The 13,844-nt window shown below is 56.0% G+C and overlaps 1 protein-coding gene across 7 annotated transcripts in view; it reads right to left on the bottom strand.

Annotated features, from left to right (window-relative positions):
• Positions 1–13,844, bottom strand: part of DNMT3A (DNA methyltransferase 3 alpha) — a 198,245-nt gene that overhangs the window by 146,333 nt on the left and 38,068 nt on the right. For 6 of the 7 annotated variants that reach the window (XM_065587344.1, XM_065587346.1, XM_065587347.1 and 3 more), the window contains exon 3: positions 12,358–12,465. In XM_065587344.1, the coding sequence (XP_065443416.1) occupies positions 12,358–12,465 (108 nt within the window). The remainder of the gene's footprint in view (positions 1–12,357; positions 12,466–13,844) is intronic. The other variant, XM_065587345.1, reaches the window with a different exon arrangement.

The raw sequence follows: 13,844 nt of genomic DNA, 5'->3' as shown, positions 1-13,844 counted from the left end.
TGCTCCTGCTTGGGTCCCAGGGGACACACGAAGTGGGGGCCTTACCAGGGCTCTTCCGGCTCTAGCAATTCGAAGCCCATGACCCCCCAAGAAGAGGGAGGAGAAGTAGCAGCACAGAGCATGGGAGCTGCAGATTCCCTCAGAGCTGGTCTGAGTGACATTTTGCATGCTGGGGCAGGACTGCACCGTCCCAGATATCACTCACCTGCCCCAGGAAAGCCTGATACAATAGGAGGTGAGCAGCAATTCCTCCCGAGCCCAGGAGCCTGCTGTGGCCCTAGGAGAGGTGCCCCACCCACATCCCCACACTCTTCCCCTTGGCTAGCATTCCCACAAGGAGGGAGGAGGATGAGAGCGCCACTCACCCACATGCTGTTAGCCGGCCACACTCGTAGGACAGCACAGTCCTCTCAGAGCGCACACAAACTGAGCCAGACTCCTTCCCTTCTCCCACTTCCTCCTTTGGTTTCTCCCTTCACGTGCCACTTCCCTCACTCACACCCTCTAACACCCCCATCCCCCCAGACCGTACCACCCCTCCCAGCACAGCTTCCTGTCAGGAGAGAGTCTGACACCACTAGGATGGGGCACAGAGCCTGAGAAATCCCAGCACCCCCCTGTGTCCCAATACCAACAAGCCTACAGAGTTTAACCGCCCTGCCTAGCCGGAGTGGTTCAGGGTTTCAGCTAGTCGCCCACAAGGGTCAGAAAGGAATCTTTCCCTGCCAGTGTATTCTGGGGTTTTTTCCCCCCTCCTTCCTCTGAAGTATCAGAGATGGCCATGGCTGAAGACGGGACACTGGAGCGGGTGGGTACAGAGAATTCTCCTTCTCCAGTGCTTGGCCAGTGGGTCTTGCTCACATGCTCAGGGTCAACAGCTTCCATATGAGGTGAGATTAATAGGACTGGTGTGGAGACAGTAAATAAGGAAGTGTTATTTACTGCTTCTTAGAACACAAGAACTAGGGGTCACCAAATGAAATTAATAGGCAGCAGGTTTAAAACAAACACAAGGAAGTATTTCTTCACACAACGCATAGTCAACCTGTGGAACTCCTTGCCAGAGGATGTTGTGAAGACCAAGACTATAACAGGGTTCAAATAATAACTAGGTAAGTTCATGGAGGACAGGTCCATCAATGGCTATTAGCCAGGATGGGTAAGGAATGTGACCCTAGCCTCTGTTTGTCAGAGGGTGGAGATGGATGGCAGGAGAGAGATCACTTGATCATTACCTGTTAGATTCACTCCCTCTGGGGCACCTGGCATTGGCCACTGTTGGAAGATAGGACACTGGGCTAGATGGACCTTTGGGCTGACCCAGTGTGGCCGTTCTTATACTGATCACCATATTGAGCGTGGGGAAGGAATTTTCCCCAGGTCAGATTTACAGGGACCGGGGGGTGCGGGGGAGGGAAGAAGGTTTGCAGCATGGGGCGTGGGTTACCTACAGGGATCATCTGGGCCGCCCCCCCACCCCATCAATTCCCGGCTGCTGCCGGAGTCTCGGGCAGTGCTACCATCGGCCAGTGACACACACCAGTTCAGGCTCCTGAGGGTTGAAATGCTTTAGTCTAATCCCAGGCATTGGTCTGAACACAGGGGGAACCGGGTGGGTTGGTGGCCTGTGCTAGACAGCAGGTCAGACTGGATGGTCCCTTCTGGCCTTTGACTCTATGACTATGAGGAGGTCAGGAAGGACTCCCACTCCCATGGCCAAGTGCACTGTGAAGCTGCCTTGGGTGAGCTCCCAGAGTAGATGGACTGACAGCAAATCATCCCGACCAGCTAGGACTCAGGGAGAGGCTGGCCGCTCCCCACTAGCCCTCAAACAGTTAACAGCAGCCACCAAGATGCACATGGAGTGTCTGCACCACAAGCCCTCTGGCTTCTCTCCACTTGGGGTTCCAGCAGCCAGCTCCATTCCCCAGGAAGACGGGTTTGGCCACAGCCTCTGGCCTCCCCTGGAGGAGCCAGCGCGGCAGGGCTCTCCAGCTGTGTGGGCTATTTATAGTAACCCACACTAGGCCGGGGCTTTCCCCTTGAAAACAAGCATGGAGACATTCTCCTGGCAGTGCCCGAGCGGCTGACGGGGCTGCGAGGCTTGCCAGCTCGGTCACGTTTGGCAGCCTGGAGACTGTGTACACAGGAAGACAATGCACTGCACTGTCAGCAGGGCAGCCTCTCCGCTCACTGTCAGCTTGCGCTTAGCAGGAGCACCAGGTACAGAAGCTATAGCCCCAGTGCCAGGTGTGGGCACAGGCCAAGCCCTCCAAGACTCAGCTCCCGGCGCTGGTCACGCAGGTCCCCAGGTGGGCAGTTCTGACCCGGCAGAGCTGGTGAGGTGGCATTTACAGCAGGGGCAAACAGAAGCAGACCCCAGCCTTTCCTTGCAGTGGGCACTGGAGGGCAAGAGGCTCACGGAAAGCAGAGACGGCTACGCCGGCACTGAAACTCACGCACCTGCGGTTCCAAAGCCAGTGATTTAACAGCTCTTGTCCAAGCCCTGATCACCTTGTGTGTCTTGACTTCGCTCTTTGTCTGCTGCCACCTTGCCTCACTCAGCCTCCTTCCGAACGCTGCTAGCAAGATCTTGCTGGCCCTGGGACCGCACCAGGTGTCCTTTGTGTCCGTCCACTGACCTCCCCGTCTCCACCACCTCAAACACACACTACACGTCCTCGCCTTCAGAGCCCGTCACGCTCCACCCCCACTCTGCCAGGGACGCCAGCCACAGTCACCTGCTTCTCCAATGTTCACCCTGCCATCCCTCCACGTGGGAAAACACCCTGGTCAAAACTCCCAAGAGCACCACCTGACCCTCCTTCCAGTCCCTCCCTACGCCCACCTTGCCAGGAGGCCGAGAGAATACTGCTGTGACTCACTGATTGCTGCCAGCACCTGGTTTGACACATCTACAACTTGTGCATGCAGCTAGCCTGTGCTAAAACACCCCGTCGGTGCTGTTCCCTCGTCCTCTCTCCTCCCCACCCACTTGTCTGCCTCATTCACCTGGTCTGTGTCAGACTGTAACAGAGACTGTCCTTCACTGTGTGTACACTGCACAGCTGTTAGTACAACGGCCCTGCACCCCGTCCAGCACTGCAACACAAATAATCAGTGGGCTGGTTCTTCAGCGCTGGAGGGGGACAAGCTTCTGAGATGGACAGAGAGCAGAGGTGGATGGGTGGGAAGACGTAGGCCAGAAACACCTGCAGTGCTGGGGGCCGCAATCTGACAACGAGGAGGGTGGGAGTGAAGGTCCATGGAATTGAAAACAATGGGCATCTCTTACAGGCTGTCAGGCAGGAGAAGAGCAAGACCTGCTCCCAAGAGCAGAATCCTGCACTCCTGAGGGATTTAATCACCTGCCTAGCTGATGGCAAACAGAGATGCTCAAATTAGGTTACTGCCTGTAGGCATTAGAATCCAGAAAGTAGGGAGCCCCGCCCCAGCTCCGTATCTTACTGTAGGGAGGGAATGATTGAGAAGAATGTGGAGGCTTGGACCTAGTGGCCACCAGCTACATGGCTTCAGCACAGTGAGGAAGGGGATCCCAGAGCACAATGTACACGGGGAACCAGGAAAGCTAGCCAGTAAGGCCTTAACCTAATGGGTTTGCTGCTTTAACTACCAGTATAGTTAAAGTGGCAAAGCTCCCTAGTGTAGATGCAGTTATAGCAGTATATACCAGCATAGCTTATTCTGGTTCATACGCTATACCAGTACCGAGTGCCTGGTACCGGTTCAAGCGGGTCCATACTAGGACTCTTACTGGCATAAGTTTCTGTTGGTCTCCCTTGTGTTATGGTACAACTGCTGCAGGTCCTTCCCCTGGGCTGGGCACTGCGGCTCGGCCCTGTCATACCCCAGCTGCTGCACGCCCTCTGCAGCGTCTGAAGAGACATTTATTTCTGCAGCTACTGCTCCCCACAGGCCGAGGAAATCAGGACTTCATTCCTGGCCCAGGCAGCGGCACGTAGCTTTCCGTGGAGCCAGCCCCGTGGGGTTGGTCGCAGAGGTGGGCCAGCAGGAAGAGAGGCATTCCAAAATCACACTGGGAATTTTAAGGGGGGGAGAAGGGGCAGGCTGCGATCCCCAAGCAGCAGAGTTCAAAAATTGACCAGAGCAGTGGCTGTGGCTGTGGGCCTGTTGATGGAGGACTGCTTTTACTGGTACAGATACCACAGCATCTGCCCAGGCGGCCCACTGGTGGAACAGAGCCAGGGGAGGATTGATGCCAGTCGGGGAGGTGGTTTTCGGCCACTGACGGACAGCTGGGGTTTTACCAGCAGGACTGCAAGGCGAGTGTGGATGCACACGAAGGGTATGTCTACACAGCAGTGGAGAGGGATACCTGAGCTAGCTTTTACTGGGACAGCTCGCTAAGTGGAGCGGTGAAGCCGCGGCAGCGCCGGTTAGCCACCCAAGTACGTAACCCAGGGGCTTGGGCAGGCCTGTCCTCAGGCGGTCACCCAAGACACTGTGGCTGCACCGCGATTTGTAGGGAAGTCAGCGTAGGTTGCCGCAGGTGCCGTAATCACCCCTCCTGACAGCAGCATAGGCGCGAGATGCGTTGATACGACTGTGTAGCCCAAACCTGGCCTGCATTGTTATAAAATCCCATCTCTAGCCAACAGTGACACCACTACACCTTTTTACGTATAGCGCAACTCTTCTCAGTGCTCTAACATCTGAAATGTGGGGGGCCTCCTGGGAATGTGGGTACAGTGAGTGAGCCAAATTGGGGTCACGTGACCACAGGGTTCTCCAGATGCTGACCACCAAAAAAAACAGCTTTGCTAAAGGGTGACATTTTTGCAACTTTTTTTTTTAACCCAGCCTTGGGAATGAAACCCTGCCTCTGATCCTAGCACAGGGATCTTGCTCGCTGAACGGTCACCCCCAGAGAGTCCACAGCACCCACTAGCCCTTTGGAGGAGGAAAAGTGAAAACAGGAGGAAGACAGAGGAGCCTACAGGGTTTGTAGGCCAGAAGTATTAACCTGATAACCTTCAAATCTGTCCAGGGCTGCTCTAAAGGGGATGGTGATTCGTTGCTCTCCATGTTCCCTGCAGGTAGGACAAGAAGAAATGGGCTAAATCTGCAGCAGGGAGATTGAGGTTAGCAACTAGGAAGAACTGTCTCAGGCCAGATCTACACTACGGGGGGTCGACCTAAGATACGCCACTTCAGCCACGTGACTAGCGTAGTCAGCTAGTGGTGTATTTTAGGTCGACTGACCTGGCTGTGAGGACGGCAGCGAGTCGATCGGTGCCGCGCCGCCATCAACTCCGCTTCCACCTCTTGCCGCGGTGGATTTCCAGAGTCGACGGAAGAGCCATCGGGGATCGATTTTATCGCGTCTTCACTAGATGCGATAAGTCGATCCCCAATAGATCGATTGCTACCCGCCGATTCGGCAGGTAGTGAAGACGTGCCCTGACTCTAAGGGCAGTTAAGCTTTGGGGACCCGCTTCCAAGGGGGGTTGTGGAATCGCATCACTGGAGGTTTATAAGAACAGGTTGGACAAACCCCTCTCCTGGCTAGTCTAAGTTCACTTGGTCCTGCTCAGCGCAGGGGGCAAGACGAGACAACCTCTTGAGGTCCCTTCCAGCCCCATGTTGCTATGATCCTGTGCGCGCCAGGATCGGTGGAAGCCCTGCCCCCCAGGTGTGAAGCTGGGAACAGGCCTCCTGGGAACATGCACCAAGGCAACACTGCTGACACTGGGAATAGGTGTGCCTGATGCATACTACAGGCTTTCCAGCACCGGGGAGTGGAAATGGAAACACCTGCAGACCGAATGGAGTGGCTCACACATCCCAGAGCTATCGTTTCAGGCTGTATTCATCTCCCTGGGTATTCCCAGCTGAATGAGAACATTTAATTGAGGTGATTGGGACACCTCTCACCTCTCTGACTCCTCTATGCTGCAGAGGGATGTGTAGAGCCCCTTCCCTCCACCCTCCCTAAATGGTCCCCCTTTCAGCAGGAGAGGGGACTGTCAGCCTACAATAGTTAAGGAAGAAACCACTTTTCTGTTAAAGCTCAACTCTTCGAAGAGTTCTAAAATCCGCACTGTTACTTGGGTTACCTTAAAATCTGCTGTCTCTCATGGGGGCAGAGAGTACGGTTAGTGACCCTAATGTGGGGTCTTCGGACCAAGGGGTTCCCAAAATACAGCCTCCTGGGAAAAAACAGCATTTAATAAAGTTCACAGATTCTAAGGGGAGGAGAGAGACACCAGTCTTCTCTCGCAGGCTTTACGTTCCTGTAACCACCTTTTAGTAAAAGTGTCAAGTGTTTGGGACACGATATAATGGCTTTCTTTCACCAGCCCTAATAGCCACTATACATGGCAAACATTTCAAAGCACAACCATTATTCCCGTTCCACTGTAACAAAGTATATTTTGGGAAGTACTTAGGAATCACATAACAACCGCATGGTCTATTAGAGAGAATAGTGGACTGGGACTCAGGAAACCTGGGCTCTATTCCCAGCTCTGCCAGTGGAATGACTTTGGCCAAGTCACTTTAATCACTCTGTGCCTCAGTTTCCCTATCTGTACAATGGAGATAATGACGTTTCCCTCCTAGAGACCTACAGATGAAAAGCACTATATAAGAGCCAGACATTATCTAGCATCATTTATCTGGCAGGAGCAGTGTCTGGACTGCACACCTACATGACTACAACTGCCTAAATGACCAGACTCCTACCAACATTTCTTTTGCTGTTAAAAAAACCCCAGGAAATTAAATGGCAAACAGTGTTGTTAACCCAGAGCTAATGTTACCCTTCAAGAACACCAGGTTGAGCAAAACTCCAACTTGTGAAAAGCAAAAGGAATACTGAGTTATTGTAAACATCCACACAACCAGAGCGCTAGAGACGCCCAGCAACACCCGCAAAACACACTCGCATAGCACTCTGTCTTTGCAGTGCATTGACCAGGAGCTCCCGATGCTACCCTACTCCACAGAAAGACCAGCCCCTCTGCAACTCCTTGAGTCAGTTCACCCCCACGTGCATGATGCCATCAGCACTCTGCTTCCACTCACCCTTCATTAAACCCACAGACACACTCACCTCCCGTCACAGGGGAAGGAGCAATTACAGACAAGTAGCAGATACCCTGCCCATGAGGGAAGTTTCTTGCTAAACCCCCCACTCCCTGTGGTTGGTTCAGGCCCTCAAACAAGAGGCCTCATGTGCCTTGTACATCTGGGCCTAATGTAACTGGTTATTCTCATTATCCATATATATGTCCAATCCTTATGGGAATCTTACTAAGCTCTTGGCTCATTAATAGCCTGTGGCAGTGAGTTCCACAGGTTAATGATACACTGTGAATACATTCCCTTTATCATTGCTAATTCTGCCTCCTTTCAATTTTCCCCTCATTGTTGTATGTGGGAAAGGGTGAATGGCAGCACCCCATCCACCTCCTCTATACCGGTAGTCAGTCAAATGAGGGCATTGGAATATTATTCTCCCTCCTGATCTTTATGCAGCCTGCTTGCTGGTTTGACCACCAATGCATACTAAACTGTCCACAGCAATGCCCGGGTCTTTCCCGGAAGGAACCCAGTGAAGTGTCCGAGGCCTGGTCTGCACAAGAAATTACATCAGAAAATCCACCCTCGGAGAGACGGAGCAAAGCCGACCTAGCTCCCAGGGTAGAAAGCACTAAGTCAACAGAAGAATTCTCCCGTTGACCTAGCAACCGCCTCTCGGTGAGATGGATTGTCTACGGCGATGGGAGAAGCCCTCCCGTGCACGTAGGTAGTGTCTACGATGCACCACTGTAGCACTTTAAGTGTAGATGTGCCCTACATTCACAATCCTAGTCCTAGGACAGAGATTTGGGTTACCCGCTCTGAGAGCTGACCCTTTATCCCTACTGATTTCGATCTCTCAGCCAGCCACAGACTGCTCCATGACACGGCTCCACTCTATGGCGATCAGTCTGTAGTCAACAGCCTCTCCAGGGAGCTTTGCTAGCACCTTGCCATGCGGTATAGATCCCTCCAGGCAGCTCTGCTACTGTTCCTCTTGCACTCTCAGCTCTGCCGGGCACCTGACCTCTCTGTGCTCAAGGGACGGCTTTGCACCCTCCAGTCCCAAATGCAGAAGCAGCAAGCCCTCAGCACTACCCAGCCTGTGCCATTCACGCCTGCCTCTCTCCAGCTTGGATAGCCATGGTACGTGGCGGGATGGTGTGCCAGCATCATTCCCAAATTGCTATTTGTCCTCCAAAATCTCGGCTTTCATTAACAAAAGGGAAGTCTCTAGCTGTTACGGCTGCAATGAAACCTTGAAAACGTGTTGTGAGCATAAGTGAGGCAGTGACACCTGTCAAGTCCGTAGGCGGCAGAGGAGTGAACCCCCCATTCACGTTCCTGGGTGTTACAGCAGCAGCAGCTGCGTTAAATGTTAACTAGGTCACTGCTCGTCAGATATAAGGAGAGGATCGTACCCAAACAGATTATAATAATATAATATATGGAGATCTACCTAGCTCATAGAACTGGAAGGGACCCTGAAAGGTCATTGAGTCCAGCCCCCTGCCATCGCTAGCAGGACCAAGGCTCTGCCCATCCGCTTTAATGATGGTTCATTTTGGCACCATGAGTGGGGGGGCTTGGAAGATAACCTCACTTACTTTTTTCTGCAGTCAAAAAGGAGTCAAGTTCCAGGCCCCTGCACCACCAAGGAACATTGCACAATCTGTTGCGAGCGGCGCTCCATGTGAATGGAGCTTGGAAGAGAACCACTACCTTTCTTCTTCCAGTTCAACCCCGAACCTCAGGCCACCTAGCCCATAGCCCTTACGTCTGCTCATGCAATCTGGACCCAGCTGCTGACATGTCACCCAGCCCATGCTGCCTTGCGCTACATCTTCTTGTGCCAACAGCCTGTTGGCCAAAAGAGCTAATGCAATCGTGGGAGGTATAAATGGGAATCTCGAGTAGGAGTCGAGAGGTTATTTGACCTCTGGATTTGGCACTGGTGTGACCACTGCTGGAATCCTTTGTCCACATTTGGTGCCACAGGTCAAGCAAGATGTTGATAAACTGGAGAGAGGTCAGCGAAGAGCCATGGGGACGATTAAAGAATTAGAAAAGCTGCCTTGTAGTGACAGACTCCAAGAGCTCCAAGTGTTTAGCTTCGCAAAGAGCAGGTTAAGGGGTGACTTGATCGGGCTGAGTACCTGCCTGGGGAACAAATGTTTAATACTTGGCTCTTCGATCGAGCCCCGAAAGGTCTAACGTGATCCAACAGCCGGAAGTTGAATCTAAACAACTAAGGCACGAATGTTTAACGGGGACAGGAATTCACCACTGGGCCCACTTCCCAAGGGACACAGTGGATTCTCCGGCCCTGGCAGCGTTCCAATCCAGACCGGCTGCTTTTCTCAAAGCTGGGCTCTAGGGTTCACTGTGGGGCAGGCCTCTGGCCTGTGCTATGCTACAGATCAGACTAGACCATCCCCCCGCCGCCAGCTGTGGGATCTATAGAACTCAGCTCCCAATCGCTCTGGGAGAGCCGCGCTTTAACCAGGGCAGTGGCTGCGGAGATTGCAAGTGCACATGTATAAATCGATCTCCCTTTGCTCTGCTCCAGCCTCTGTGCCCAGAGTTCCTCGGGGCAGAGACCTCTATGGGGCTGAGGGCACTGAACCCCCCCAGGTACCCCAGATACACAGCCGGCTCTCACACCTGGCTGGAGATCCCCAGGACACAGTAACTAGCACCATTCCAAGCTGCACCCGAGAGTCCCCCCCAAAACGCTCTCTCTGAGCAGGGCGCTGACGTCTTTCTGCTCCCTGTTCCTTGGGCAGCGGCTCACATACTCAACGTGCCAAGCAGAGACACACTGGGTTACCAGGGCCGAGTCTGAAGCCCTGTCCCAGCAGAGATGGGGCCAGCCCCTGTTAGACTAAGGGAAGGTCTGAACTCCAGGGCGGCATTCCCAAGGACAGGGCAGAGCACTTGATCTCGGGAAGGGGCAGAGGGACAGCTGCACAGCTGGTCTATGGGCAGGAGGAGCAGGAAGTTGACAACACCCCCACAACCGGCACATGCCAACCCCTCCCCAGCCGGAGAAGTGAAGCATGCGGCAGCATTTGGCTCAGGGCACATACCAGATGTTTTTTAGGGGGCGTCTCCTCCCAGCAGCATGGCCCCCCGCAGGGTAATTATCACCCAAGTGTCAGCAGCTGCTCCCAAAGGACCAGGAGCTGGCCAGCATTAGATGCTGGGCAGATGGGCTGGTGTGAAAGCTCCCGGAGCCAGCCAGGGGAAGTGTCCCTGCTGCAGCCCAGCTCCGACCCAGGTCAGCACTTCGGAGCCACCTGGCCTCCCAGGCCCTGTGGAGGATGCAGCTCTCAGACCCACTCCAGCTGCTTCTCCGCCCAGGTGACACAAGGGCTGCTAAGCCAGCAGCCTCCTGGTTTCTTGGGGGCGGGGGGGGGAGCGGTGGCAGGGCACTATCTGCGAGGAACTCGCCTGTCCGCCCTGGTGTGACACAGCCCAAATCTTTGACCTGCAGAGCACAGCACGAAGCTGCTGGAGCGTGGCACGGGCTGCATCAGGTCCAGCTTTCCAAGGGAGATGTGCTCCCAGGCCCGTTCCAGGGAGGGGGGAGGGGAGGGGGGAAGGTGGCACTAGCCACCAAGGGGGCAGTGTCTTGTGCCTTGTGTTTGCATTTGTAACCTCTGCACAAGGTTCAAGCAGTGTCTGAAAACCATCCCCCCAGCCAGGGTGGTTGTGGTATTGGGGTGGGTGGGGTTGGTGACTGGCCTGGCGGGCTCCCGAAAAGCAGAGCTGTACATCACCCTGCATGAGCCCCCCGGGAGCATGCAATGAGCTCCCCAACAGAGGGCACGGCTGGGACCCCTGCCGCACATTGGCCACAGGAAGGGGCTGCTGGGAAGAAGTTTCTGCTTCCAGCAACCTTCTAAATGGAGGCTCTGGCTTGGGGAGGGTTTTTCAATGGAAGTGGGGGAAGGGCGGGAACGGGGAGCTCTGGGACAGGCACCCTGAATGGGGAGCGTGGGACACTGGCATCAGCAGCACAACAGGAAGGTTTCTCGGGGAGGGACCCCACAGCTGCTATGTAAATTGAGAAGTCCAACATGCCTTGTTATTGCAGCTGCTCTAGCCAACCCTAGAGACCATCAGAGTGTCCTGGGTACCGCCTGGGCCCCACAGCGGGCTGACAGCCTGTACGCTCCAAAGCACAGGCGGAGGGGTCACGTCTCTTTGTTGGGGAGGCAGGGGAAGGCAAAGCACTGACCGAGGGAGCAAGAGAGCATCCTGCACTGGCCGGGCTCGACAGCCAGGAACCGAGGTGCCCAGTGCTAGTCTCTGGCCTGCCACTGGTTCGCCTCCTGGCCTTGGGCAAGTCAGAACGGCTCTGTTCCTCAGTTTCCACCTCTGTGATGGAGCAGGAAAGGGACTGACCCGCCCCCATGCTACAGAGGGGTAAGGCGCTAAGGCCAGGTATCGCTGGGTGCGATGGGGTGAACCCTGCACCTGCACTTCCGTTCAGCACTTCTTGCCCGCTGGCTGTTAGTGTCGCCGTCCAGCTCGTCCCCATCACTGCGCCTTCCCAGAGGGATCCGCAAGTCTCCCGGCACTAGCACAGCCCCAGGCATGGCAGGGACCCAGCTGGGGCACCGCTCTGGTGCAGTTACACAGCACCCCATCTACTCGGCCCCTCTGACTTTCCCTGAGCGAGAACCACGCTGGCAAATTGCTAGGAGCCCAAAGGACCAGCCCAGAACAGAGCAAGTCACAGGCACTTCCATCCGTTCAGGGGAGGTGCAGCTTAGGTCCCAGCCAAGCAGCACGGACCCACTGAATGCTGGGAAATGGAGTCTCCGGAGATGCCACCTCTCCACGGAAACTGTGAGCTGCAATGTCAAACCGGGTCAGGTGCTCCTACCTTAGCCTCTCCCCCAGCTCCTTCCCGCAGCGTCTCTGCTCCTGCATGGCTCTCCTGCCTCACTCCCTCCAAACCAGACGGTGACAGAATCCCATACAAGTGGGACGTTCCTTCCTGTAGGCCATGGGTTCCAGGGTTCCCCTTCTCACTCTTCACAGCATCCAAGCAAGCCCTGTCCTTGAGCTGCTGCAGCCCGTGGAGTGCAAAGCACCACGTGACGTGCCACGAGCCCAAGACATACAGGAGCCGCACTCCCACTCTGCCACAAGCCGTGCCAACGAGCCAGGCTCTCTGCTCCGGTTCAGTGCCCGCAGCCCACCGCCCCTCTCGCCAGCACTGTCAGCCCAGACAGAGCCCCGCTGGCAGGACTCCGAGCCGCCTCGCATTCTCAGACTCACCAGGGCGTGTTTGCGCTTCCTGCCAGGCCGCCCCGCTTTCCTCGTGGCTGTCCCTGGTTCCTGCTTCTCGTCCTTGCTCCGGTTCTCCTCCAGCTCCTCTTCCCTCTGCTAGGCGAAGAGAGAGTGCAGAGTCAGCGCAGCATGTCACAGCAGGGGCCAGACAGCTGCTCCCTCAACTCCAGCATATTTTACGTTTCACCATGGCCTGTCATCCCAAAGCGCGGCCCGGGCTACGGACAGGGGGTGGAAAGCAGCACACAGCCACACGACCGGGCGTGTTAGGTCAGGACGGGTCCTGGCACAGGGGGAAGAGATTTCCACCCTTTGGATATCGGCTCAGGTTGCCCAGGTTGCCAGCTCAGCTAAAAGCTGGCACCAAAGCAGCCCCGTGTCTCCTAGCGCTGCCCTGGGGGCACCGTGCCTCCGTCTGAGCCACCAGCCCCACTTCCTGCAGTACCCAAGCCGACCGGCCCATGGGGCTGGAATCTGACTAGTTCCCAGCCCTTGGTGGGCTGGCTGCAGCCAGCGAGGGCGGAGCGGAGGACTGACGTGACAGGAAGCAGCTCCAAGGCAGGTACCCAGGTCTGAGGTGGATGGGTTCAAAGGGAGGGTTCAGCGCTCTCTGGGGTTTGGCTTGCTGAGCCCCAGGCCTTGCTAGGGAGGAGACAGCGGGAGGCTCTCCTGGTGCCGGGAGGGGACAGCCTGCTCCGGGGGCCGGGCACCATTTAGAAAACAATACAAATGGACAAGGCCAGCCGAGGGGAGGCGTGTCTGTGCCCATGCATGCGGGCGCACAACGCACCTACACAGCCCCACCCAGCTCGGCGGGGGGACCCGGGGATCTACACACAGGGACAGGGGGGTTAACGCCACACACTTGGAGACCCTCCTCCGGCCAGCACAGCTAATGACACTGCAGTGAAGGAGGGGAGAGGACAGATAGGCCAAGGAGGCCTGACCCCACCTCTCCGCACCGAGTGCTGGCACAATGATACGTGTTCCCGACTCTGCAGAGCTGTAAGGGATTCCTGGTACTCAGCAGTGGGGAGCCCAGCACAGAGCCCAGGTGGCTGCTCAGAGAAACGGCCAGGAATGACCCCTTCCCTGGGGATCCTCCCACTCTCAAAGCTCCGTCACCCCCCGTCCCCTGCAATGGCAGTGGGTGCAGCTTCGTCTCCTCCCCCCCAGGGCCTGGAGCGCTGGCGCAGGCAGCCCCGTGTCCCAGCCCCAGCGAGTTGATGAGACGCTGGCACTTGGCGTGGGTGGAGGAATGTGAACATGTCCCAAGGAGAGGAACTTGTGTCACATTCCCAGAGCAGCGGCTCATGTTCCCTGGGGGAGGCCCCGGCCCCGCTGCCAATCCAGGCACACAGGGTGCGAGCCGCTCTGCCCACGGGCTGCGGCAGGGCCAGCTTCCCGGAACCACGCTGGCCCCTCAGCCTCTCTGCAGAGCCTGCCAGCCAGGGGCACAGGGGCTGGGCTGGGGG

Source organism: Chrysemys picta, chromosome 3 (genome assembly GCF_011386835.1).
Source record: "Chrysemys picta bellii isolate R12L10 chromosome 3, ASM1138683v2, whole genome shotgun sequence".
Lineage (NCBI taxonomy): Eukaryota > Metazoa > Chordata > Testudines > Emydidae > Chrysemys > Chrysemys picta.
Note: the sequence above shows the minus strand (reverse complement) of the source record. Positions and strands in the feature narration are given on the sequence as shown.